Source organism: Globicephala melas, chromosome 10 (assembly GCF_963455315.2).
Source record: "Globicephala melas chromosome 10, mGloMel1.2, whole genome shotgun sequence".
NCBI classification, from domain to species: domain Eukaryota; kingdom Metazoa; phylum Chordata; class Mammalia; order Artiodactyla; family Delphinidae; genus Globicephala; species Globicephala melas.
In genome coordinates this window covers 25,866,949-25,894,444 of record NC_083323.1, presented here as the reverse complement: position 1 = coordinate 25,894,444, position 27,496 = coordinate 25,866,949, and the positions used below count along the sequence as shown (strand labels likewise).

The following is a 27,496-nucleotide window of genomic DNA, read 5'->3' as shown; positions in this document are numbered from 1 at the left end:
TACGCGGGCCTCTCACTGTTGTGGCCTCTCCCGTTGCGAAGCACAGGCTCCAGACACGCAGGCTCAGCGGCCATGGCTCACGGGCCCAGCCACTCCGTGGCATGTGGGATCTTCCCAGACTGGGGCACGAACCCGTGTCCCCTGCATCGGCAGGCGGACTCTCAACCACTGCGCCACCAGGGAAGCCCTAGGCATTCACTTCTTAATCTACATTTTTAGAAGTTAACATTTATTTGACAAAAAAACTTGGGGGTGCATATTTTTATTGGGAAAATGGTGGAAAATCACCTCATACTTGGGCATACACACTAGTTAAGCTAGAGGCACCTAAAAGCCAGCCTACACAACACCGGACTTTAAAAATTAGCTAATATAATCCACAAGATTTGAATTTATTATTGATTATACTTATAATCTTAAGATTCCTTTTGAAAGCTCTTCATTTAGGGCGAAAGTTTACTGAGCAAAATACAATATCATAAAAAAATACACTATATAAAGACTTCAAGATTTATGTACCAAATAAAAGCTACCTAGCTGGACAATGAATTCGTTTTTTACTTGACAGTTATTATGGAGGGAAATCAAATACAGATCTACGAATTGGTGTACCGAGACCTCGTAACAGCAGCCTACTGCGTCAGGAGCTCAATATGCACGAGTCATCGACTATATAGTGATATTTTAACAGACCCACATGTATAAGGTCTTTCTCTAAGCTGTCAGGCTTCAAGTCACAAATTACAAAACTAAGAATCACAAGGTATGGCAAGAACTACCGATTCCTAAATGCCTTTTGACCTATATCCATATTTACAGAAAATACAACCACTAGCATATCACCTTCGAGCAATCTCTCCGCAGGTAGTAACTCGTACTCCTGAAAGAATGTGAAGAGAAGAGCATGAAATACCTGTATGTCTCCTCTTGCAGGGTCTGAGAGATGAAGCCATACTCCCTCTTGAACTGCGCCTTCAGTGCCTCGATGTCCTCGGCCAGCTGCGCCTGGGTGTCCTTGATCTCCCTGAGCTCCTCCAGGATGGCCGTGAGCTTGCCCTGGCTGTCCAGTGCGCCAGTGCCCCCGGCCCCAAACGACTGGTTCCCGTTGCTATCGGCGGAGCCTGACGTGCCGCTCGAGCACTCGTCGTCGCTGCCGTACTTGGGCTTGTTCACGATGGTGGCGCTGCCCCCGTAGGCCCTGGCGCTGGTCTCGGGCCGGAACTCCTCCAAGGAGTTTCTTAGGTGAGCGATATTGTCGGCACTGCCAAACTTATTCCGGATCAAGTTGGCGAACTCTCTGGGCTTGCTGAAGACGAACACGGGTGGGGTGAGGGACACCCCCGGCAGGCCCGACTTACTGCTCTCCAGGCTGTGGGGAGCAGTGCGAGCCTTGGCCTGGGCATCCTTCAGAGGGGACTGGATGTCCTTCAGGTTGTCCTTGGCAATGTCCTTTGAGCTCCTGGGGGCCCCATTCTGCTCGAGCTCCCGGAGCTTTCTGTGATACTGCTCTAACTTCTTCTGCAGCTGGGCAATGGATTGAGCCGACTTCTGATTCTTCTTCTCAAAGACCTGCTTGATGCGGCCAGCCTGCTGCTTGTCTGCGCTGCTGACTAGTTCCAGATACTCTGCGACATTCCCATCGCGGGACGTTTGCTCGATTCTTATCTGCTCTGTGACCTTTAGAATTTTCTGCTTCAGGCTGTCCGCGCTGAGTTTGACCTTGTGGAAGTCCAGGATGCCATCTGGTACATCAAAGTTGAGGTTGGTGTCCGACCCGCCTCGGCGGATGTTCAGGGGAAGGCTTAGGGTATTCATGTCATGACGTTCTACCTGGAGGAGACAGGGAAGAAGCACTTTCAGACTAGAAGTCGAAGAGACAGTCGCTGTGATGGAATCTGTGCACACACAACAGACATACTTTACGCCCCAGATTTTCAAACTGCAAGTATTCGAAAGATAAGAACTCCCTACTATCCTCTCAAGTTGAATGCAGAACAACCCAACTCCTCCTGCACCCATGTATACGAACGATGAGATTCACCTCTGCCAGGGTATCTGACTTTCTGCCTGATTAGATAGTAACTCTTGGTTGCCAGGATAGAAAATACATAATGAGATGAGGTTATCAAGTCTGTTCTGGTTTCCCAAAGTGCCCAGGTAACTGGGATGCCTGCCATGCCCCATTCACAGTGAACTTCACCATTATGGGAAATGAACCCAATTCGGTCCTCAATCATTTAAAAGGAAAATGGAAAAAAAAAAAAAAGGAAGGGAGGGAGGGAGGGAGGGAGGGAAGGAAGGAAGGAAGCAAAGTCCCAGTAGGTACATTCGTCAACACAAGAAATTATTTTCTTAATGGAATGATTAAACAGATATGATGGAATAATATGGAGCAAGATTAATTTTAATAATTGAGTAATAAAACAACAGTATTCAGATATGGAAACGAATAACCCAAAACTCAACCAAAGTGATTAAAAACAACAATGGGGAGGGGGAAGGGGAAGCTGGGACGAAGTGAGAGAGTAGCACTGACATATATACACTACCAAATGTAAAACCGATAGCTAGTGGGAAGCAGCCGCATAGCACAGGGAAATCAGCTCGGTGCTTTGTGACCACGTAGAGGGGTGGGATAGGGAAGGTGGGAGGGAGATGAAAGAGGGAGGGGATATGGGGATATATGTATACGTATAGCTGATTCACTCTGTTGTACAGCAGAAACTAACACACCATGTAAAGCAACTATACTCCAATAAAGATGTTAAAAACAACAACAACAGTGACAATATTAAGACCATGTGAAATAGCTTTCTCACTCAAGGGCCACCTGGAAAAAAGGAATTGCAAAGCATCATTGAGCACCCTGGCAAAGGGGGTGGCTAGATTGTGCTCTAAAAGGGAAAGGCATGCACCCCAATGTTTACTGCAGCACTATTTACAATAGCCAGGGCATGGAAGCAACCTAAATGCCCATTGACAGACAAATGGATAAAGAAGTTTTGGTACATATATACAATGGAATATTACTCAGCCATAAAAAGGAACAAAATTGGGTCATTTGTTGAGGTGTGGATGGATCTAGAGACTGTCATACAGAGTGAAGTAAGTCAGAGAGAGAAAAACAAATACCGTATATTAACGCATGTATGTGGAACCTAGAAAAATGGTACAGATGAACTGGTTTGCAGGGCAGAAATTGAGACACAGATGCAGAGGACAAACGTATGGACACCAAGCGGGGAAAGCGGCGGGGGGTGGGGGTGGTGGTGTGATGAATTGGGCGACTGGGATTGATATGTATACACTGATGTGTATAAAATTAATGACTAATAAGAACCTGCTGTATAAAAAAATAAATAAAATAAAATTCAAAAATTAAAAAAAAAACCATACTAGGAAACTTGGAAGGATTTCCATGAGGTATTGCTGAGTGAGGTATTGTTGCTGACAATAATGAATGAATGAATGAATGGATGGGAAAGGCAAATGTGGTCTGCGCGCCAGGCACTGAACGTCCACAGGGTTTGCCTTGCCTGAGCCTCACCACCATGGCAGGCAAAGAATGTGTTACATCCATATAACATGTAGAAACAGAGACTTAAAGAGCTAGGATTTGAATCCAAGTCACCCTAACGCTGGTCCTTTTTCCACCTCAGGACACTCTACTACTCTTGTCCCCAGAGGACTAAAAACAGGTCTTTATAGAGTCTGAACACAATCTCTAAACAAAAATACTTAAGATCTAAACTGAAGCATCTTATTTTTCAAGTTAACAACCCTTTGATTAGCAAAGTGCCTTGATATAGAGTCTTGACAGAAAAAATGGGAGACAGGACAATATTCAGCTCAAGTTAGCTTTTTTTTTTTTTTTTTTTTTTTTTGCGGTACGCGGGCCTCTCACTGTTGTGGCCTCTCCCGTTGCGGAGCACAGGCCCCGGACGCACAGGCTTAGCGGCCGTGGCTCCCGGGCCCAGCTGCTCTGCGACATGTGGGATCTTCCCGGACCGGGGCACGAACCCGTGTCCCCTGCTTTGGCAGGTGGACTCTCAACCACTGCGCCACCAGGGAAGCCCTCAAGTCAGCTTTTTTTAAGGAGAGAAGAGGCTGACATAGTAAAAAATCGCTAAGATAATAACAGACCTCATACTGCCAAAGTGACTCAGGCTCAAATGTGGACCATTTCCAACAGTGAGCATTAACATTCTGCCACATGAAAAAGGCTACCCAGGGCTTTTTCCGAAAGCGGGGAGCCCAACGGTACAGTGGGACACAATCCCAGGTCGGTGGGTCAGGCCTCTTTCACAACTTACAAAAGTTTGTTAGCGTTATTTCTCGACCCCTCTCTTCCCACACACAGCTTTGTCATGAGAGACCCTGGTTGCTTTATCTGGCAGAAGAGCATCACATAGGAAAGGCTGGAAGGAAATAAATGCCACATCAGTGTAAGACTAGAAAAAGGGATAAAGGAATTGTGACTTCACCTGGTCAGGGGGAGGACGGGTGCAGAGACTAAAGAAGGCACATAATCATCACCTTCAGGTCCTGGAGAGATGACCGCAGGAAGTTCATGGAAGCCAAGCAGCTATGGCTCACCAGGGGACCCAAACAGGAATGGGCTCAAATTACAGTAACAAAGGATGCACTAAGCCCAGGAAATGTTTGTTTTGGGCAGACAGGGTAATTAACGGTAACGGTACAACCACGAGGCTGGAAATTCTATTTCACTGAAGATATCCAATCTGATTGTGCTACTCTACTTCACAGAAAATCTCTTTGGCTCCCTAGTGCCTCCCAAATTATGTAATACAACTTGGTCACTGTTCCGTCCACAGCTTACCTTTCAGGCCTCACCTTGCACCTGATGGATACCAGTCATCTTAAGGGAGCCACGCAACCTAAAGTTCACATGCATGATATTCACAATGCCGGCCATCCATCCACTTGTTTATCAAACTCCAACATACTATCTATCTATCTATTTATTTATGGCTGCATCGGATCTTAGTTGCGGCACGTGGGCTTCTCCCTAGTTGTGGCATGCGGGCTTCGCTGCCCCAAGACATGTGGGATCTTAGCTCCCCGACCAGGCATCGAACCCACGTCCCCTGCATTGGAAGGTCCCAAAATCCAACATACTCTTCACAATCCATTTCAAGTGCTACTTTTTCCATGAATCTTTTCCTAGTCCCGCCAGAAAGCTGCCTGTCCTTTCTGTGATTCCCCCATGGTGCTCTTGTGGCACTTTATCCCTCCTTTTATCGCTCATCTGCTCCTTCAGGGGAGAGGTGGTACCACACCTGCACCCAGCTAGTAGAGCTAGCACTGCCCCTTATTCACAGGAAGCTGTCAATTAAATGTTTGCTGAACTAAAACGACATCATTCTTTATTTCCAAGAGAATCTACACTGAAATCATTTAAGATACATTTGAGGAGAATAAAAAAATGACCATAGCAGTTCAGTCCACATAGACACGACCATTCCAGGTAAAGATGTTTTCTTAATACCTAGGTAGTAAGTTAGTTCTACGTCATTTCAACCCGATTCAACTAAACAGATTTTTTTTAGTATCAATGAGCAACTTGATACACAAATAAAGACTTAAACTTTAGTTGAAGTTTCATTTACATGCAGAAAAGAGCACATCTAAAAAGAATAAAACTCAAATCTTCACAAACTGTGAAACTAGTGTAACCAGGACCCAGTTTAAAAAAAAAAAGAACAGAAGCTCCCCTTGTGCTCCCTTCAGTCATAACAACATCACCCCCATCTCCAGAGGTAACCACGAACCTGACTTCTAACAGAATACACTAGTTTTTTGTTGTTGTTGTTGTTTTTGCGGTATGCGGGCCTCTCACCCTTGTGGCCTCTCCCGTTGCGGAGCACAGGCTCCGGACGCGCAGGCTCAGCGGCCATGGCTCACGGGCCCAGCCGCTCCGCGGCATGTGGGATCTTCCCGGACCAGGGCACGAACCCGTGTCCCCTGCATTGGCAGGCGGACTCTCAACCACTGCGCCGCCAGGGAAGCCCAGAATACACTAGTTTTGATTAATGTATCATGTGTTCCTCTTGTCTTTCTTTTGCTCCACATTGTAAGAGCCATAAGAAGGAGGGCTCCTGCCCTCCTGGAGCTCTGATAAGATCAGATTAGGTTGTTTAAAAAAAACCCACCTGCTTGATAGCCCCTATTAAGAAGTCCACCAAACCTCTGATGATACAGAGGCTTTTAAATCTTACCTTACCAAACACAGCAAGAAGGCATCACCGCATCACCTGCTCCTCTTCCTTTAATTCTCAAGCCCATGGCAGCTGGCCACCCAGCCCCAACATCTCAGGGCAAGGGCCCAGTTCTCTCACAGACGCTGGGCCAGGCCAGCCGTGTACGCAGGAATGTTTACGCACGGATGGCTGGCTGACTTCTGGCTTACTTTCAAGCTACAACAATGCCTGGCATGTCCCCGAGAGTCCAGGTGGAGGAAAGCAAGAGCGTTTAAAGCTCAATCAATCAATCTTACTGCTGGTTGGCAAATCTCAGTTAGAAATGTCTGATGAGGGTGGAAAGCCGGAACTATTGCTGGGCTGCACGCTTCAGCCTTTTGCAGCCCTAGCTCTGCAGGATAATTAAGATCCAGCTAACACGTATCACTAGCTGCCCATCCATTTCCCTGAACTCAAACTGGGATTTCAGGTATACGCTGGAAGAAAGCTGTGGGAGTCCTCCGTCCTCCATTCCATCTGGACTCGGCACGGAGGTCACCAGTACAACGCAGCTGCTTCAGGGCTGGGGCCCAGGGAGGAAGACAAAGGTCCACAGATCGCCCAGAGTCAATCAGCAGGTGGATCGTGGGACACGTGCTCCAGTTTTGGCACTAACATTTACCAGCTATATGTCCTCGGGTATATCTAATCACCTGTGTGGTCTTTGATTTCCTAATCTATAGAATGAGGAGACAGAACCAGACAACTCAGAGCTAACACTGCAAAATGCCATGAAGTGTACTCCAAGCTGTCTTGACTGTGAGACAGTGCCACACACAGGATAGTCAAAACCCTGGGCTCAGGAGACAGACTGCTTTGGTTTCCATCTTGGCACCACTCTTATGAGCTGTGTGACCTTGGAAAAATGACTTAGCCTCTCTGTGCTTCAGTGTCCTCTTCTGTAAAATGGAGATAATGATTCTTTGAAGAGTCGTGAGAAATAAATGAGATAATGCACATGAAGTACTTAAAGACTTCCTGGCACAGAAAATGGTTTCAGTAGAGGTTTGCTATTGTTTATCATCCCGATCTCATTTAAAAAATGTACCTGTACGAAAAAACTAACAGAAAAACAAGCTCCAAATTGTTAACAATGGCTATCTTTGCACCGTGGGATTGTAAGGAGTCATTCTTTTTATTATGCTGTTGTATTTTCCAATTTTAAAAAAATAAGGAAGCTGGACTTCCCTGGCGGTCCAGTGGTTAAGACTCCGCACTTCCACTGCAGGGGGAACGGGTTCCATCCCTGGTCGGGGAAGTAAGATGCTTTATAGCACAGCCAAAAAATTTTAAAAATAATAAAATAAAAAAAGGAAGTTGAATTACCGATTTGGCAGAAAAGATGCTGTCTTTAAAAATGACTGCTAACCTCCTTCAGTTCTCTCCGAATTACCCGTCTATTATTACCTTACGTGAAAAGCAGACCACCAGCGTGCTAGTGAAAAGCCATTCCTAATGGTGTTTTCCTTCTGGCAGCAGAAACATTTCCACTGTCATCTCAGTGTTCTGGAACAAAGGCAAGGAAAAGCTTTAAGCCCTGGACAGATGTCAAAACCTGACACTGAATCATCTCTGCTCCAACCCAAGACTCCAGCACCATTACCCCCGGGAGCTCACCTTCCTCACTGGGATGCCAAGCACATCTCGGTTGTTATCAGTGCTGCTCAGACACATGGTTCAAGCTTCCAGAGAGGGCTGCCCCCCATGACATGTCATGTGTGCCCCCTGAAGCTCCGGAGAGACATGAACAAAAAGGGCAGCACAGCCAAGCAGAGGCACACCATCCAAACCAGGAGAACTGGAAAGGGGAATGCAGGCTCCTGTGGACACCGGGAGGGCGTGGACTGAGGCAGGAGAGCCTGGGGCTCTGGGGTCACAGAGTGGCCAGAAGGTGCAGGGGCCGAGAGATCAGGACCAGCGGACAGATAACAACCAGCTGCTTAGTCCCGAGGCCAGATAACAACCACCTGCTTAGTCCCAAGGCCAGATATGGTAAACTTTTGCCTCAAGAAAAGCTGCTTGAGCTCGGTCATGTAAGCAAAGGGTCAGGTCCTTCAAACCGGTGGTCACTGCCCAGGCAACAGGTATTTCAGAGCACACACGAGAGCGGTGTTACAGACAGGCCCACAAAGGAGCTCCAGGTTCAGGACCCAAAGGCTTCTGCAGGTTTTTGTGGCCTAAGTGTCCGAGCCAACACAGCTGACATTCTGTAGTCTTACTCATTTCAGCTGAAATCTAACTTTAGGTGTAGCATCAAGGCTGTTCCTCTGGTGTGCCAGTCAGAATGCGCTAGGCTTTGCTGGGGTAACCATCGACGTCAAAATCCCAGGGGCTTGAAAAAAGGGAAAGGCTTCTCTCTCGCTCACGCTAACAAGCCTGCTGCTGGTAGGCTGAGGGACCCAGGCTGTGATGGAGCCCCTACCATCAGGAACGCTGCTGGTGGCCACGGCAGGGGCAGGGAACTTGGCGAATCGTCCACTGGTTCCTAAAGATTGCCCCAGAAGGGACTCCTGGGCTTCCTGAACTCACTGCACTGGCCCTACCTAACTTCAATCCTACCACACGCCCGGGAGGAAAAAGTATCCTGTTAGTGACACGTGCTATATCCTATTGGCTAAAAAATCTGAGACAGGTTCTACTATTAGTACCATTTTACAAATGAGAAAACTAGATGCAGAGAAGCTAAGTAAATTGCCTAGTAAACATCAGAGATAGGACTGAAATCCAGGCCGTCTGTCTTCAGAGCATGCTTCCCTGACAATACTGACCGAGTACTTTGATTATGAGTCAGGCATTATGCTAAATATTTTTTATGTATTCACATATTCTTCACACCAGCCCTATTTTCGAGAAAAGCAAGCCTCATAAAGAAGATGTATGTTTCTTGAAATCCCCAGAAAATAAACAGCTTAGCTGGGGCTCCACTCGGTTTATATGAACTATGCAAGACTCTGGGAGATCTGTACAAGCCACCAACCGCGTGAGCACCCGTTCTGTAGTGTCCCTCACATGGTCACCCGGACTTCTGTGGGCACTCCGGGTTCGGTCCAGACCCAACCCTCAGGCTGAGCTTGAAATCTTCATCCACGCGACTTCCTACCAAGGCCCTGGTGTTGCCACCTGAAGCCACACCCCTCTCGGGTTTGGCACGGCCTGTAAAGTCCATTCCACTTCATCCATGCTCTAAAAGGCAGACAGTGACTGAGGCAAAATAATTTTATGAGGATAAAAAAGCTATTGCTTTTATCAGAATCATGCCCATGCATTTACAATCACAAAGAGAAGAAGGAGAAGGAGAAAAATGGTAAAAACCAGAAAAGCAAGTAAGACAAGGAGCCTATAAAGAAGATGCTGGGGCCTTACAAGTGAAGAGTTGATATCTAGATATATACAGGAACAGGCGCTCAGCAGATAAGCCATGGACTTGCCCGGAGAGAAGGGAAGACACCCTTCCCTAGGCTGGGTGACAGAGCTGAGAAAACAAGGCACTGCTCAGCATGGCCCTGAAGGGGGGAACTTTGTACGTTCTATCAGAAGAATGTGAGCTTTATATCACTTTCTTTTTCTTTTTTTAATGTATTTATTACTTTTGACTGCGTTGGGTCTTCGTTGCTGAGCGTGGGCTCTAACGGCTGCGAGCGGGGGCTACTCTGTTGCGGTGTGCGGGCTTCTTATTGCGGTGGCTTCTCTTGTTGCGGAGCACGGGCTCTAGGCACGCGGGCTCAGTAGTTGTGGCGCATGGGCTTAGTTGCTTCGCGGCATGTGGGATCTTCCTGGACCAGGGCTCGAACTCATGTCCCCTGCACTGGCAGGTGGATTCTTAACCATTGTGCCACCAGGGAAGTCCCTATGTCACTTCCTTACTGGTAATATACATGATGCTACCAAGCCATCTTCCCTCTTGCTACACTGTGGTCACCTGATATGCACTTGCAAAATGTCTAGCCACTCAGTGAATATGGAACCCAGGGAAGCCAACCCATTCACGGGACCCTAGCATCAAACATCTGGTTTTCTTGCTAACTGAGCCAATCTGTACTGGAAAAATAATTCTGAAGGCTCAATAAGCATCCTTATCAAGACGTCACTACTCCAGATACCTATACAGAATATTCAAGACCTATATTTGAGAAGAAAGCTACTTCTCCACACTACATGCTCAAAATGAAAAAGCCGAAAAGACCCTCATGTGGTATCCAAAAGGATATGTTATTAGTAAAGTGTCTTAGTACAATGTTTGTTCTAATTTGTTTAGACAAAGAGCGCTTCCTTTCACAGTCCACTTCTGACAGTGGTACGTTCTGTTCACGGTGTACGGAACAGGAATTGAGTCACTAGTTTTTACCATAAAGGTTTTATTTCTCCCCACCTCTTCCTCTTGGTATCCCTGAAAAAAGAAAATCTGTAGCATCAAAAGTTCTCTTTCTTGACTGCAGGTAAAGTAAACCTGGAATCAAGGATCCTTTGGAACCGGGGCTGGAATACACGTACTTTTGAAAGCCCAATCCTTTATCCACAGATACTGCTAATTAACAGTGTAAGGGAGATTAGGCAAAGTGTTCAGGGTTCTCAAAAACAAATTCTTCAAATATCTTCAAGCACTTACAAACACTTGATACTGTAATTAGAAATAATTATCTTCTCATTTAACCTCTACCAGGCAACAGTGGTAGGGAAACTCCTTTGAGTTACATACACTAGGAAAAATACCTATTTCTTCAAAAGAGCTTTCAATTAATGCAAACTAATCCCTTACCTGGTGAGGATTTACTGTGTACTTTATAATCTACACAAGAATTAAATTAAAGGAGGAGGGAGGCCAGATTAAAAAAGATTGTGCCTTGAAGAGCAGAAGGGGAAGGGTATGGTAATGAAAATACCAGTCTACACTGAGAACCACGGGCAGCTAAAGGACAGCCGTGTCCCCGAGGGAGGGAGCGGTGGAGGCTGTGAGGAGACCTGAGAAAAGGGTGCTACTGAGAGGAGGAAGGACTCTCTGGGAACCCCATGTACCTCAAAAACAGGCAAGTTTAGGGACGGGAAGTGAGCCCCTAACGCCGGCCCCTCACCTCTACCAAGAACTCCGCCTTCCTGATGGAAGGGGTCACAGTTCCTTCTTGCGGGGAGACGCGGGACGGTGAGTCCTAAAGAAGGGGAAACAGGAAGCCCCAAACTTAGGAGTAAACTAGAATAAGCGTCATTGAGGCTTTTAGTTCCTATACCCAGAACAAACCAAGGGAAGGGGTGAGTGAGAACCCCTGGGCACTAACCTAACAACTTCGGAGGGGTTCTGGGATCCGTCCCCACCATGGTTATTCCCCGTCCGTTCCTAGCAGCGTCTGTCAGCAAAACCTTCCCAGGAAAGGGACCTGAGCGCTCGCTTTGAGGGTTAAGGGAGAAGGGACGTTCTGCTCCAGGAGAAGCACCCCCAGGAACTGAGGGAGCAGAGGCAGCTCTAAGGGGCAAAAACCGGTTCCCCAGGCCCTGATCCAGTGGGCAGAGCAGAATGGCTGGAAAGGAAGCCTGCGGGCAGAAGGCCTGCCTCCCCCCAGGGCCGAGGCCTAACCTTCTCCTTCTCCTATAGCATTTATTCACTGCCTCTCCTACCCCCGAAACATGGAGGGTGAGTGTTCTTGGCAGGGACCTGTGCTTAAGCTAAGCTTCTGAGCGATAACTACGAATCCCAGGCCTGTCCTGCTGTCTTTCGGCATCTCCAATCTGAACAAGGTGTCTGAAGGACACGTATCGCCCTCTTAGATACACAATGATGGATAACTTCGTATGAGTGGCAGTCACCTGCAACAGAAGTTACTTTCAGAGGTGGAAGGATCCTTGGAGATCTCACTTGGCCTAATGCCTGCTTTTAAAAGAAGCAGCCTGAATACATACCCGAGGAACTTTTCATTTCAATCTATGCTCTGTTCATTACAGGTGCCCTACATAAAAGGGAAGGCAATTTGTCTACTAAAGTATAGCTTCTTGGATCAATACATAAAGTGGATATAACAGTAAATATGATAGGGGTGTCTATCAGATACCAATAATCATGTTTCCCTTTTTGCTGTGGATACTAGGAAGTTCAGAACCAAACTGAGAGTAACTGTTAGACTTGACAATGAGCCTATTTGCTTTTCCTTCCTTTTTTAGAACTTTTGGGCATTATTGCTACTCCACCTATATTTTCCATGTGCCTATCATAACCTGATTCTCATTGGAAAGAGGTAGGTGAACTTTAATCTAAAGATGCTAGGCATGTCAGGCTGCCTGGAGATGAAACTAGACTCACTCCCAAATGTAACTGGGGGAATGTGGTCAAACACACTGAGCTTGTAAGTTGGCACAGCTCCTTCCATCCTCCTTTCCCAGGGCACCCAGAGAAAGCAGGGTCACAACTTGGTCCATGTCCTTTGAAAAGATGCTATATTAAGACTGAGCCAGAAAATGGCATTTGGTACTCAGGCCCTAAAGCACATTCCCTAAGCAAACCGAAGCCTCATAATTGAACTATTCCCTGCAGACCAGGGGTTTAATTTGTTTTTGGTACTATAACAAATACGGGGTAGGGGCATATGTACTGGATGACCTGTAGTATAGAATTCTGTTTTAAATGGATCAGAACACTACTAGACATCACACAGGGCTTAGAAATAACATAGCTAAGTTATGAGGGAGCAAAGGAAAACTGATCTATATTCATTTCTTTCCCTTTTGCAATACTGAAGTTATTTCCCTTGAGCAACTTTATTTTTTCTAATGTAAGCCAGCAGCATTTTCACCAAATAGCAATTGGAAATAAAAAGCTGCTTTCAGTTCTACCAAAATTATAAACAGCATTACATTTAAAGAAACAACCTTTAGATGTCCATGAAAAATGCATTCAATCAACATTTTGATATTTATTAGTATGGAAAAACAACCTTACTTTGAAGCCATGCTGGACCTTCAAATGAGACAATCAATATAACAACTCTGACTTCTTTGGACTGAATAAAATTATCTTTTTATTTTTTAGTTTTTTAAAATACGGAACGCTTCATGAATTTGCGTGTCATCCTTGCGCAGGGGTCATGCTGATCTTCTCTGTATCGTTTCAATTTTAGTATATGTGCTGCCGAAGCGAGCACAAAATTATCTTTTTAAAAGATAAAACAGACCATGTCCTGTTCCTTCTCAAAAATCTTTTAAGTTCCCTAAAGTGTGAAACCCTTAGCGAAGAATTTAAAATGCTCTTGATCAGGGTCCCGTCTTACCCTATACCAGCAGACTCATCCGTAATGCTACGGTGAGCACATCTACGCACCAGCACCAGAGTAAGAATGCAGCTTGATACACGCTCTCCTTTAATCCCCGCAGCTCCATGAAGTAGGCGCCATTAGCTTTGCTTTACAGATTTGGAAGTGAGGAGCCATCAGATAAGTCATGGTTACGGCTAATAAGACACAGAACCAAGATTTGTACCAAGCTCTAAAGCTTTTAACCTTCACTGCATTCCATTAGTCCAATAAACCCCAGAATGCTTCACGCACTCTCCTAAATCTCCGTGTGAAGTACCTCACCCTGGCCTTCCATACCTCCATCCCCAGGTACCTTCCAAGGACCAACCCAAACACTGTCTCTTCCACAAAGCCTCCCCCATTCCCATGTCCAGCTTCCTTTATACTCTCCCCCAAATCTGCATGTTCCCCTTTTCCAGTACTTCTTCTCTAGGTCTGGTAAGCATTTGTGTAACATTTGTTCCCCCACTGTCTTGAAGCCTGGAGGGGAGGGAATGTCTCCTAAGCCACCTGTGTCCTGCCCCACATTCCTTCCTCAATAGGACCTTGTTATCTGTTGCGTGAATCAATGGTTGACAGAGCCAACTGGGGCAGCCAGTTGTCCCACATGTTTAACATCCTCTCAGCTGCTTGCAACGAGATCAAGAAGAACCTACAGCTGAGGTGGTGCTGGACTGCTTTCAAGACAGACTGGACTTTGGACTGTTAATTAATGGCTGTGATTCATGCAAGAGATCAGATATTCAGGAGACGAATGTGTCTCACGGCTCTTAGCTGCTCCAAGCAGAATACAGGCAACCAATTATCAAACGACAGATTCTAAGACCCACAATGTACAGAACATGCAGGTGTACTCCCTTCCTAAGTGACATTTCCGCTGCGGTTACCATCCTAACTGTTGCAGAGAACTAGGTGCCTGCTCCTTCTAACACATCCATGTCTGAGCTCAATCCATTATTTGTGGTAGCATATAAGGAAGCAGTCTTGTATTGCATTAAATGAAAAACTTTAAAAAATAATTTCGCCAATACACCAGCAAGAATGTCAAGGGTACAGATGATCCCTGAACAACATGGGTTTGAAATGCACAGGTCCACTTACACACAGATTTGTTTTCAATCAATACTACGGCACTACACAACCTGTGGCTGAATCTGCGGAAGCTGGGGCCGACTACGGGACTTGATCATCCAAGGATTTCGGTTTTCAAGGCGGGTCCTGGAAACAACGCCCCAGGGATACCAAGGGACGATTATAGCTCCTTGTGCCTTAGGAAATCACAGTTCAATAGAATAGGAACACAAAAATAAAGGAGCCCTTTTATCCTCTGAAGTCTAAGAAGGCAATGACTTGTTTAAGGCCAAAAGCAGGCATCAAGAAGAATGGTCCAAAAGAGGACAGGATCTTGGCAAGATAGTTCAAATTTATTTTAAAGAGAAGCTACTAGTTACTAAGGACTTATTAAGTATCGTATAATTTTCTAAATGCTTCACAAACATTATTTTATTTTTCCTTTTAAGAATCTGAGATTACAACAATTATTCTCATTTCCAGATCGAAAAAGTAAGGGACTTATCTGAAGTCATAAAGCTCGCATGTAGAAGAGCTGTGATTCCACCTGGCTCCAAGGGCTGGGCTTTCATAATATTTCCAACCTCTACTGAGATCCTACTGCATATACCAGACCCTTTCCTAGACATGAACACGTTTTCCATAACCCTTACAACGCCTAAAATTTCCTTTACTTAAATCACTGTGCTACCGTTAAATATTACAAAGTAAAAAGTATGCATGGTAGAGAAACCAGAAGGGAGAATACTAACGGACGGCTTTGGACAGCTCTTGGTGCTATATGGCAATTACTGGAGATATTCCAAATTTGACATTTAATAAGTAAAACGAAACACTAGCTTAAATCCCAAGATATCTTGTGTAATAAAAAATGTAGGCTGCTTCTGTTTTAACCATTTTAAAAATGATTCTCAATGCCAGGGGAACATGCCAGCTTACACATCAACTCCCTCTTTTGGCTAAAGCTCTAGTGGATACTGTTATCATTAGAGGCTCTGTTACCAAGATGCAGATAAGAGGAGGCTTCCTTCTCCCACAGCTACAGCAGTTCACAAGCACCAAAGAGTCATGTTTCGGAGAGACAACAGTCCTCTAGGAACTTACTGTTTTGTAATCTGGGAGGAAGGAAACTGCAAGAAATGAATTGAATTGTGGATTGTGATTTTTAAGATAAACACTATACCATGACCCTTCTTAGAATCCAAGTCTGTATTTGGGTTGACTGTATTTCCAAACGGAGGCAACAGCCTTCTAGGGCCACTCACAATACTTGCAGCAACTAGCCAGCTCAGATTCACAGGAAAAGCCCTGATTCCAAAGCCGTGTGTCCTAAACAGAGCTTAACTGTGGCACAGTGGTAGCCTAAGCTAGTGGTTTAAGAGCACAGATTCAGAGCCAGACTATGCAGGTTCAAATCCCAGCTCTGCCATGTTAATTGTATCCCCTTGGGCAAGTAGTTACTTACTCTATGACTCAGTTTCCTCGTCTGTGAAGCGGGGGCAGGTGTCGACTTCACAGGGTGACTGTGAGTATGAAATGAATTAATATTTATGAGGTGCTTGGAACAGGGCCTTGTACAGAATAAGTGCTGTAAGTGTGAGCTATCGTTTATGAAACACAACATACCCCCAATAGGTGGGAACTTCAGAAAAGTCCAGAGCCAAGAACAATGGTGCTGCTGTTGTCATGATTAAGCTCTTCCAGTGGAAGCTGAGCACTGCCACCCCATGGAATCTGCTTGTGCGTGCATCTGCATCTTGCCGCAGAGAGGGAGGAGTCTCAAACTCACGCCAGGAAGTGCCTTAAGGATCAAGTTTCGATGAACCTGAACAGCAAAGCTAATACTTCTTAAAACTGCCCACCAACCCAAAAGCAGACGACCTAGTATTCGAGTGATTTAATCTAACTTTTAAAAAGGTACGGTACCTCTAATGACTGAAATTTTAAATCTCAATATCTGGTCCTTAATTTTTAAGTAAGTGTCATTAATCTTCTAGGTTGCTATTTTCAGTAAAACCAGAACTCTAAATTAAGACCCTAAAGACAAATGTCTAACATTTCCTATCTCTAAGTCTTTAGGCAAAACAAGGGGAAATTGTATTAGAAAAGCTTATCTAATGATCATAACTTGCTACTTTCTCTAAAAAACCTCCTAAATTATTTCTTGAGAGTATTATGTCATGGAAGCTTGTCTTTATAAAGTGTGAGATTTTTTTTCAATCAGGCTATAGTTAATCCCATGACCTTATCTATCAATGGCTTCATTCTCTAATTTTACCAGGTTCTCTCTCCTGCATCCCTTATTCAAGCTGCCACCAAATTCTGTTATTTCTTTGTCTAGCAATTTCTCTCTAGATTGACATTTCCTTGCTATTTCCGGGTCCATCTACCTGAATCCGGCCCCCAACTCTCTACCTCACATATACAAAGGGCAATGGTTTAATCGGGTTTCATTGCTTTCAACATTTTACTTCTATCTATCTAGTCCATGGCGAATCCTTACACTCGTCTTCTAAACTTCCACTTACATCATGTTACAAAATGCTCAAGATGTATGATTCTTCTTTTTAATAAAGGAATTGGGTTCTTCCTCCTGTTGGTATTTAATCTGAGTAATTTTTCCCATTCTAGTTCTCCAATGTCTTCCTCCTTTCTTCCAACCTCCACCAGACAGATCCCAGCATTGTAGAACACAATACATTTCTGTACTTTTTTTTTAACCTCAGTAGTTACATCATTCCCTTTGGACACAACATTTCCAAGGCCTCTCTGTCTTATCCAAATCCTACCATTCCTTCAAAAATCTCTTCCTTGAGGCCCATGTCACTTCCTATCCTTCCTGATCCATTTTGGCTCTTATTTATACTGTTGAGTGGGGGTCCCTACTTGTTTTATCTTCCTTGTTGGATTTTTAGATTACTAGAAGTATTCATTTTTTAGACACCACACAATACTCAGCACAGAACTAGCAGTATCACTGGGTAGCAAATACTTATTATAACCAACTTTCCTATGCTATAAAGCAGTATATTCCCAATTCTGAATGAGACCCATAGTAGGAAATACATATGTACCACTACATACATACATATGTGCACATGTATACACACATACATAACTGAAACACAAATTTTATCAAACACTTATCTTTATACATGCAACAGTATTTAAAAAAACACGGTTAGCTCATTTTTTAGACAACTGCGTATTAGGAAATTACAATTAATTTTGTTAGGCATGTTAATTTAATTATATAGGAAAAGTCCTTATTTTTAGATACATATCAGAAAAGATATGCCCTGATATCTGTATGTAACATACATACACGCAGACACAAAGCAAATGTGAAAATGTTTGTTGAATCTGGGTAACACAGATGGGTATCTGCCGTACTCTTCCTTCTGCCTTTCCGTCTAAAAATATAAAATGATAGTTGCTATTCATTAAATCTATTTCATAACCAACGAATGGGTTTCAATTCTGTTTGAAAACCAGTGCTTTATAATTAGGAAAAAAGATAAGCCACTTGTTTCTATGTTTACTGATTATATTGAAGGAGGCTCTAGCATTCTGAAGAATGTTAGTAAGGGATTTAATCTTCCATTGCTTTGGGTCCACTAATCTCTTCTTTAAAAGCCTTCCTATGGAACTTTCTATGAAGCACTACTACCTTAGCAGAAAGGTATAAGATTAAGGACTACTTTTTTACTTACAGAGATCACAGAATCAGAATTTACCCTAAGACTTCTCATCCTAAAAATAATCTTTGTGGTTTTCATTGAGGCTTTAAAAGAACAACATCCGGGAACGGCAAAAGTTCAAGACAACGCACTGAAACTGAAAACGTCATAATAAACACGCACATTGGTTTAAACGTTCCCCTTCTTTAAGCACTGGTTCTAATAAAAGAAGAAGTTCCATAAACAGAATCAGTAACACCTCAATTTAATTGACACAAAGAGGGAAGTACAATATTATAGATGAATGAAAGAAATTTCCAGATAACTGAAATTCTTACCATTTATGGGCCAACGTATTAAGTCTTGCTGATGACTGATTTCTAAACTGCTAGCTTCCCGAGACTGCTTTCCTGTTAACTGGGATCATCCATGTGACCAAGTCTGAATTGTGACGCAGCATGTTGACCTCAGGAAGAAACCTGGTCTAGATCCACGCGGGACCCGGGGTCTAGTTAACCCTCCAGTCTTAGGTCCCTCACTTGAGAAAATGAAGTGTCTGAACTCTGCAACCTCTAAGCCTTTGCAGCTCTTCTTCTGGACAGTTCTATCGCCACTAGGTCTGTAAAGCTGGCAGCCCTCAGCACATACCAATTAACACACATTGAATATTTACACTTCCGTATAATGAATCTTATTCACCAAAATGAAAAGGAAGCAAAAAGCAGTTAAAAATAATATGCAGCAAGTAAAAAGAAGGAACAATTATTAACACACAACATAAGTGAATCTCAATAATGTCATTCTTAATGAAAGAAACTACATACCCAAAAGGACATGCTCTATGATTCCAAGGATAGGGAGGTCAGAACTGGTTACACTCGTGGGGAAGCAGGGGAAGGGAGAATGATCTGCCAGAAGGTGGCGCAAGGGAGTGCTGGGTACGGACAACACTGACACAGGGGACAGCTACATGGTGCAACACAGGTAAAAATCATCCAACTGTACATTTAAGAGGTATGCGTGTTACTACAAGTTATTCCACAGAATAGTTTAAAAAATTAAGTAAATAAAATACAAAAAAATCATAGAAAATACAAATTCAGGAGCTGTCGAAACTACTATTTTATCTTTACAGTACCTATAACATATAAGTACTCAATAAATGCATGTTGATTAACATACAAACTTGTTCAGTTCTAGCAGGAAAAGAACTTTAATGTCAATGGTGTGTCAATTCATATTGCACTTTGTCAGCTCTTTAACATATTTAAAGTTTCGGAAATTTTCATGATACTCTCTAATAAATATTTGTTTTCAGTACCAGAATATAGAAGAGCAAATGTACAAAATACAGAAAAGGAGTAGAAATCTGTATGGTACACTAGCAGGGCACTAATACCTATGGTGTAACTAAATACATCAGATTTAGACACGAAAATATTTAATCTTACATTCTGCAAAAGGCAGCAAAATCCTAAATACCATGTTGATGCAGATTGAAAATGACCTGGTTCATTACATAATAGTTATTTAGAAAGCCAATGCTTCTCAAAGAGGCTGAATTTAACTAAAAGCACACAAAGTACGACTAAGGCTTACTCGCTGACTTAGCCCCAATTGTTTTTATGACAGTTAAAGGAACTGATTAATTTAGGTTCCAAGCCAGGTCCCCTAAGATACAGAACTGACACTTAAAAAATGTTTTTCTGGGCATTTTTTGTGAGCCAGGCAGTATCCTAAAAGCACTGGAGTCAGAAAGATGAATATGCTAAATTTTAGCCTAGGAGTTGTTGGGCTGGGAGACATACAGAACTATACAACTGTAGAAAAATGTAATATGGACTACAGGAAACAAAGAAGTGGAAATAAGTAAGGCTTCAGTGAGACACCTGCTAAGAAGATGATATTTGACGTGGCCTTAGAAGAGGAGGCTCAAAAACCAGCCAAGAGAACCGTATCCACAGAGGCAAACAGTAGAATATTTAGGAAACGAAAAGTTTCTAGAATTTAGAGCTAAATGGGTCATCCTAAGTCAGGGTTTGATCGAGGGCTGGGGCAAAAAAGAGGTACAGGGCAAGTATTTCTAAAGGGAGGAGGCATGAAACTCTGAAGAATACAGACAGCCTGTGGCAGGCTCTATGTAAACCATGCTAGACTTGACACTTTATCATGCAGGCAAGGGGAAATTTTTTTAACCATAAAAATAAAATATTGAGAAACAGAGAAGTTGAAATAGCAAAATGAGTAGGAGGAAAATCACCCATAACCCCCCTTAAATATAGACACTGCTTAGATTCTTATTAATTTTTTAACAACACAGAACCATGACTATACTGTACATATAGGGATTTCAGACTTGGTTCATGTACTGTGCATAGCCACATAAGGATTTATTAATGAATTTGGAAGACTTCATCATTATGTGCCTGTACACTCACACTGCACTGCACAGCAACACTAAGTGGGTCTCTGTCTGGGATGCAGGGATCAGGTAACCAGATCTGCTATTAAAAAAATCATGTGAAGTTAAGGGCTGTTGAATTCTCACCTGAAGTAACCGTATCCATCACATGATGGAAGATCAGACATTTTGTCTCAGAAATACATGACTGATGATTTATTCCATCTCTACTCATCTGAAATGCTAAACTAATTATCACAGTGCCCGGTGCTTCTTATCAGAAGGGTCTGAAAGATGACAAAGGGCAAAATTTTTACCTAGGATGAAAGAAAAGGCAAGAATTATAAAACAACTCCCCTGAAGGAGACACTTCTTTTTGTCTTTTACTTATGGATTGAAAAAAGAAATCCTTCAACATATGCATGTTGCAAATCATATTCTCCTCACTGTAAGCCACAGTTACAGAAAACAACTCAAGATTCTTCTGACTGTAGGAAGGCACCACAGTACACCTAATCTACACTGTGTTATCTATTATGACTCAAATTCTGTAGGAAAAATATTTAAAAATCCAAATTAGATTTGTAAAAGGGAAAAAAAAAAAAAAGCCTGTGAAGGATAGAAGGTAGTTTGGGAAGGCTTCAATGACAGATGCTTTTTTTCTCTCTTTACTGGGAACTGTAACCAAATCATGGGCCTGTACCTGGCTTAGTGCCCTAACTTCCCAACGAGACTGCAAAAACTCTCAGACAGGACACCTGCTCTGAGCTGATTACAGAACTGCCTTGTGCAGAATTACCATTGGAAAACATTAACTTTGTGCCCAAATGGAAGAGTGCCTACTTCCCTAAGATATATGAATGGTAGGGTTTTCTTTTGCCTTACTTTGGGAAAGCTGATGAACTAATAAGACTCCAAGGGCTGCTAACTACACACTAATACTCCAGTGTGGTACACTTTATTAATTTGACTCAGTCCATCTACCTTATTCAGCATTCCAAAATGTTAGAGAACCATCTGTTCAAGATTCACCAACTGAGAACACTATGAAACCTCATTCAGCCCAAGACGTTATTGAATTTGATGAACTGAAACTTCTTTGATTTCTATACTTGATGATGCCTGTGATGTCATCCTTACTTTAGATGTTCCTTTGACTGATGTTTTATTAATAAGGCCACTGTAAATGTATCTGCAAGGACCATAATCCCTGTGTCAGAAAATTTTGCTCAACTGCTTTTCATACTAGGTTAACAAGCAGTCAACAATTACTGAACGTATACTTCATATTACAGGGCTGACTCAAAGTGTTCAATCATATCTAATCAGAGGCAAGGGTATGTTTATTTTATTAAGTATCACATCCTTCAAAGAAACCAAATATTATATATAAACAGTGGGAAAGTGACGAACATAATTAGGCAAGAATTAAATGACAAGCAGAGTTGGGCATTATCATTTTTTTACCACTAATATAGCATCTTTCATTGAAAATTTCGATAAATCTTGCCAAATGTTCTTGCCCCAACCTAGGATATGATTATCTGAAAGTGTTCCAAGTCAGTTCTGAATTTCACACTGAACAACTGACAGGCATTCAGGTTTTTGAGGCTCACTGCTAAGTCCTTCCTCCCCCTTGCCTCACACATCACTAAGTTCTCTTTCTTTTTTGATGTTCTAACACCTAACCCTTCCTTTCTTTCCAACATCTGATACCTGCTCGGTTCAGGTCCTCTATACTGCATATCTGGACTCCTGTAACCATCTCTTAACTCATCTCACTGTCTCCAGGCTGCCCCGCCGTCAATGGTCACCGCAGTTGTCTATAGGATGAGGTCCAAATTCCATTACTTGAAAAGTCAAGGTCTTCCATGTCTTGACCCAATCCTGTCTCTCTCCAGATTCTGTACACACACCTTCTTTCCTAGACCAAATGACCTGATCCAGTGATCTCTGACCAGATCAAGAACAACATACCCAGATCACTTCTACTAACTCACCTTACCTTTGTTCATGCGCACCCCACAACATGCAGTCCAGCCACACCTTCCACCTCCACCATCTACCTGGTGCCTGCCACGTGCCCGTCAGCATGACAGATGTTTGACATATTTTGTCTCTAATCCCCACCCCAATCCTACAAGTTATGTTTAGTCTATCATGATGAGTATCAAAGAAATCAGAGACTTTGACAAGTTCACAAACTAGTGAGTGATGAGCCTAAGCTCCAGCTCAGGTCTGATTCCATAGCCTATGTTCTTTCTAAAACTTCAGGCTTCCTGGAATACCATCCCCAACTCTCTACTTACCAAAACCTTGGGGTTCCTTCAGAGTCTGACTCAGTTTAACCTCTTCCACACAGAGGTGTTTCTTATCACCTCCAATCTAGTAAACAGTGCTTACTCAGAACCCCTGCTGCTCTTACTGTCTGAGTCCCTCTGGTTGCACTAAATTCATTACTGCCTCATATCATTAGTTGCCTTATTCTTTTTCCCCCTTGTTTGCAGTCCCACAGCCTCATATTGCCTCTTGAACACAGTAGGCACTCAACTGTCCTATAACTGAGTTCTCTACTTTGACAGCATTTCCTATGGATAAAATTCCACATCAGGTAGGATAATTTCAGTAACTGGATAAAAGACGTTCAATAATAAGGGCACTTATGATGTCACAAACTAAGAAGATCAGCGGACAGGGCTAATTTGGTGGCTTAAAAATGTTATCAGGGGGCTTCCCTGGTGGTGCAGTGGTTGAGAATCCGCCTGCCAATGCAGGGGATACTGGGTTGGAGCCCTGGACCGGGAAGATCCCACATGCTGCAGAGCAACTAAGCTTGCGCACCACGACTACTGAGCCTGCACTCTACAGCCCGAGAGCCACAACTACTGAGCCTGTGGGCCACAACGACTGAAGCCCATGCGCCTAGAGCCCGTGCTCCACAACAAGAGAAGGCATCGCAATGCGAAGCCCGCGCACCGCAACAAAGAGTAGCCCCCGCTCGCCACAACTAGAGAAAGCCCACACGCAGCAACTAGAGAAAGCCCGCGTGCAGCAATGAAGACCAAACTCAGCCAAAAATAAATTAAAATAAATAAATAAAAAAAGAATGTTATCAAAGATCCAAGCTCTTGTCAATTCTTCATTATACTATCTTCAGGGCATTTGCAAGTTCTCTCATGGAGGCAAGTGAGCTACTGCAGTTTTAAGAATCACATGTAGACAATTTCTGGCTATATATGAGAATACTGCTCTTCTTTCATATTTTGTTAGGAAGGAAAATATTTTCCAGAAACTCCTCAGCAGATTTCTCCTTAGGTCCCTCTGGCCGGGCCTGAGTCATATGTCCATGCGCTAGCTGCAAGGGAGGCTGTGGAAGCAGTATCTAACATTTTCAGCCTCTACTGTACGGGCTCTGCCAGCCAGGCAGAAAGGGAAGGAAAATGGTGTTTGGATAGGCAACCAACACCTTTAGAGAAATATTAATGCAATGATAAGCTCTGTTTAATGAAAGTCCTCCACGGTCCCAAGAGATTAATTACCTTAAGAAAGGTTTGCTAATCAGGTTATGAGAAATACTCCTGTTACAATAAGGTGCTGTTTGCACTAGAAGTAGGAGAGAAGAGGACTGGAATCTCCCAGCTCTTTAGCCAACAAATTGTAAACACATTCCTTTCCCTCATATCCTTAAATATCGCAATCTCTTCCAGCACTATGACCATCACAAGGAAGGAAAGGCAAGCAGAAAAAAAACTTGTTCTCTTCAGCTTCCATACAGTTCTCCAAACACATTAAAACAGGTAAAAAAAAAAAAATTTTGAGAGATTTAAAGAACAGAAGTGAAGATGAAAATATTTATGTCTTTGCCTCCTTCTCCTATTCTTTGCTTCTTCTAACAGGACAGTCTGCCTTTATCACCACCATCACCACTACCACCACCATTACGTTTCCAATTCTGGAATCAGCTTAGATATCCATTAATGGAGAGCCACTTAAAAAACTATTACAATGGAAAACAATGCAGACGCTAAAATAGAGGTGGATCTCAACTGGCTACTACGGGAAGCTGTCCAAACTAAACTGTTAAGCAAGAAAGATACAGAGCTATATATCTATAGTACACACTCATTTGTGCTTTAAAAGAGGGGCAGTGGTGGGGTTTACATAAATGTGATACAAGTGTACTCTATTTGTAGAGAAATTTCTAGAAGGATGTCTTAGGAATTGTGGATGGTAATTACCTTTGGGGAATAGGATTGGGAATCTGGGACCAGAGATACTTTTTGTTTTATATTCTCTTTTTGGTATACTTTGGTTTTTCCCCACCTTGTATTGTCATATTTTTTTTATTTTAATTAATTAATTTATTTATTTATTTATTTATTTATTGCGGTAGGAAGGCCTCTCACTGTTGTGGCCTCTCCTGTTGCGGAGCACAGGCTCCGGACACGCAGGCTCAGCGGCCATTGCTCACAGGCCCAGCCGCTCTGCGGCATGCGGGATCTTCCCGGACCGGGGCACGAACCCGTGTCCCCTGCATCGGCAGGCGGACTCTCAACCACTGCGCCACCAGGGAAGTCCATGTCATATTTTTTTTAAACCCACTTTGAGGTTGAGTCTGCAACCTCAAAGCAAATACCTACAAAATTTCATTAGCTCACTTAACATACTTCTTTGTTTCCTCTTAGGACCTGTGATTTTAATAATAATAGCAAAATAACTGGCCTCAATATTCAGGATAGTATTTTTGTAACTCAAACTAACTTGATTTAGTTTATGTAATTACTTTTACTCCCTACTGAAAAGAGGGCTTTTAAATCCAATTTCCCAAGGAAGTAAGACCACGTCTCAAAAGGTAGTTCTTTAAAAAAGTTGTGGAACTAAGCTGGAATTACCAAGTCATAATTAGCAGTTTTCAAAAGAAAATCCCATAAAAAATAATGTATACTAATGTTACACCACTTTTATATGATGTAACCAAAATACCATCTCTTCAAGGGACAAATCCTACTGAAACATTTCTATTGAGAACTCAGTTTCCTAATGCTCACAGCTTCGAATCTATTCCATGTGGGCAATGATTTTTCCCACAGAGGGTCTTCACTGAGAACACCACAGACGCGGATGACACCAGTGTGTGACCGGCATATACAGGTGTCCCTTGGCATCGTAAGGAATGGTTCCAGGGGCACCCCTCATGATGCCCAGGTCCCGTATGTTAAATGGTTTTGCATTCACAGGGTTGGAGAGCCAACTCTACGTATTCACTCACCTGTGGTAGCTGAAGAGACTCACAGGGTCCACCGAGTGACAGTTTACATGTGGCTCATGTGACTCTGGAGGGCTACATTGTTTTATTTGTGATTCTCAGGTTCTAAAGGTTGATTTTTGCCTTTCAAAAATGGTTTCTGTAACAGCTACGAAAAGCATTAAAGCTAGCTCCTTAAGGTTGAAGTTGCTCAGGACCCAAAACAAGGCAGGACTACTTCCATTAAAAAATTTTTCGATGGTCCTAGAATTTATTTTTAAATGAAGCAATGGAATTGGATTCCAAGATATATCTGAAATGTTTACATTTACTGAATTCTTAAAACATGAAAAATTGTTTGGCATTTGAACATACACAAGCTCTAGAGACCCAGAAATTCCATTCCTAAGAACAAGTGCCCACGTTAGGACAGTGCATGAAAAATATTCATAGCAGCAATGTCCACAACAGAAAACAACAGTAACGACCACCCAAAATAACCCAAAGGTCTACAGGCAATAGAATGGATACACGTACCTTGTGTGCATTTGTACAGTGGAATGAAATGAACCAGAGCTTCAAGACTTAAAGTGGGTAAGTTTTAAAAGCAGCAAGTCAAAGAAGAACACATGCAGTATGAACTCCACTTTATAAAGTTCAAATGCAGGCAAACTCTTGTTTAGGTATAAACACGCAGGTAGTAAACGATAGAGAAAAAGCAAGGGGACGGTTAACACAAACCTGGGGACAGCATCACCTCCTGGGTGAGGAGGCCTGTGATAGCGGGATATGAATCAGGGAAAAGGTCAGAGGGTCAAGTCTGATTTCCTGCCCTGGGTTTTAGGTGCAGGGGTGTTTCATGTTACTTTCTAAAATAGAATATCTTCTATATATAATATTTTACAAACACTTAAAAATAAAAACTATGGAATGAATTACACAGTAAAATAAACTGAGTGTGCATGTGTGCGTGTGTGTACACATTTAAGTTATAAGATAAATAACATCTTCTTTTAATCCCATTGCTTTTATCTCTGGGTCTATACTTAACTCTTTGGGTAATAATGTTAAAATCTAAATTTGAGGCCCTACTTAAATTGTGACCTGGATTCAAAGGCCCTCAGGCCACCTCCTGCAATAAATAGGTCCAGACTTAAGTCTCCCTGGGTCATTATCCTCAGTGGCTCACACCCTGGAATGTGAAGGATGTAGTCAGGAGAGAGCCCCAAATTCCCCCCAGGCTACAAAGTAACCGCCAGGCAGCCTGCAAACAACCCATGTTTGTACTTTAGGTAACCGACTGAGTTCTTCAGTGGCTGCAAGAGGGGAACAGAGAGGAGGAAGAGCCTGAGGGGAGCGGCTGGCCGGCGTTGCAAGGGCTTCTCCAGAAGAGCCCGTCAACCGGTGGCTGGCAAGAAGAGACCCATTCCTAGCCTTGCACAGACGGCAGCTATAGTTGTTTCACAAGCTGTGCTCTAGCAGTTTGGGTGGTAATTTCTCCCTTTCATTCCAACTGAAACCGTGCACATCAATCTCTGTCAATCACTGCGCTCACAATGCTATGA

General features: G+C 43.2%; 1 protein-coding gene and 1 non-coding gene across 10 annotated transcripts in view; both read right to left on the bottom strand.

Annotated features, from left to right (window-relative positions):
* Positions 1-27,496, bottom strand: part of TMCC3 (transmembrane and coiled-coil domain family 3) — a 266,106-nt gene that overhangs the window by 10,140 nt on the left and 228,470 nt on the right. For 8 of the 9 annotated variants that reach the window (XM_060306615.2, XM_060306618.2, XM_060306619.2 and 5 more), the window contains one exon: positions 914-1,830. In XM_060306615.2, the coding sequence (XP_060162598.1) occupies positions 914-1,830 (917 nt within the window). Of the gene's footprint in view, positions 1-913; positions 1,831-18,623; positions 18,639-27,496 lie in introns of those variants that run through there. The other variant, XM_060306616.2, reaches the window with a different exon arrangement.
* On the bottom strand, positions 13,278-13,384 carry LOC115853084 (U6 spliceosomal RNA). The gene has a single exon (XR_004039405.1). It is a non-coding gene; the product is annotated as a U6 spliceosomal RNA (small nuclear RNA).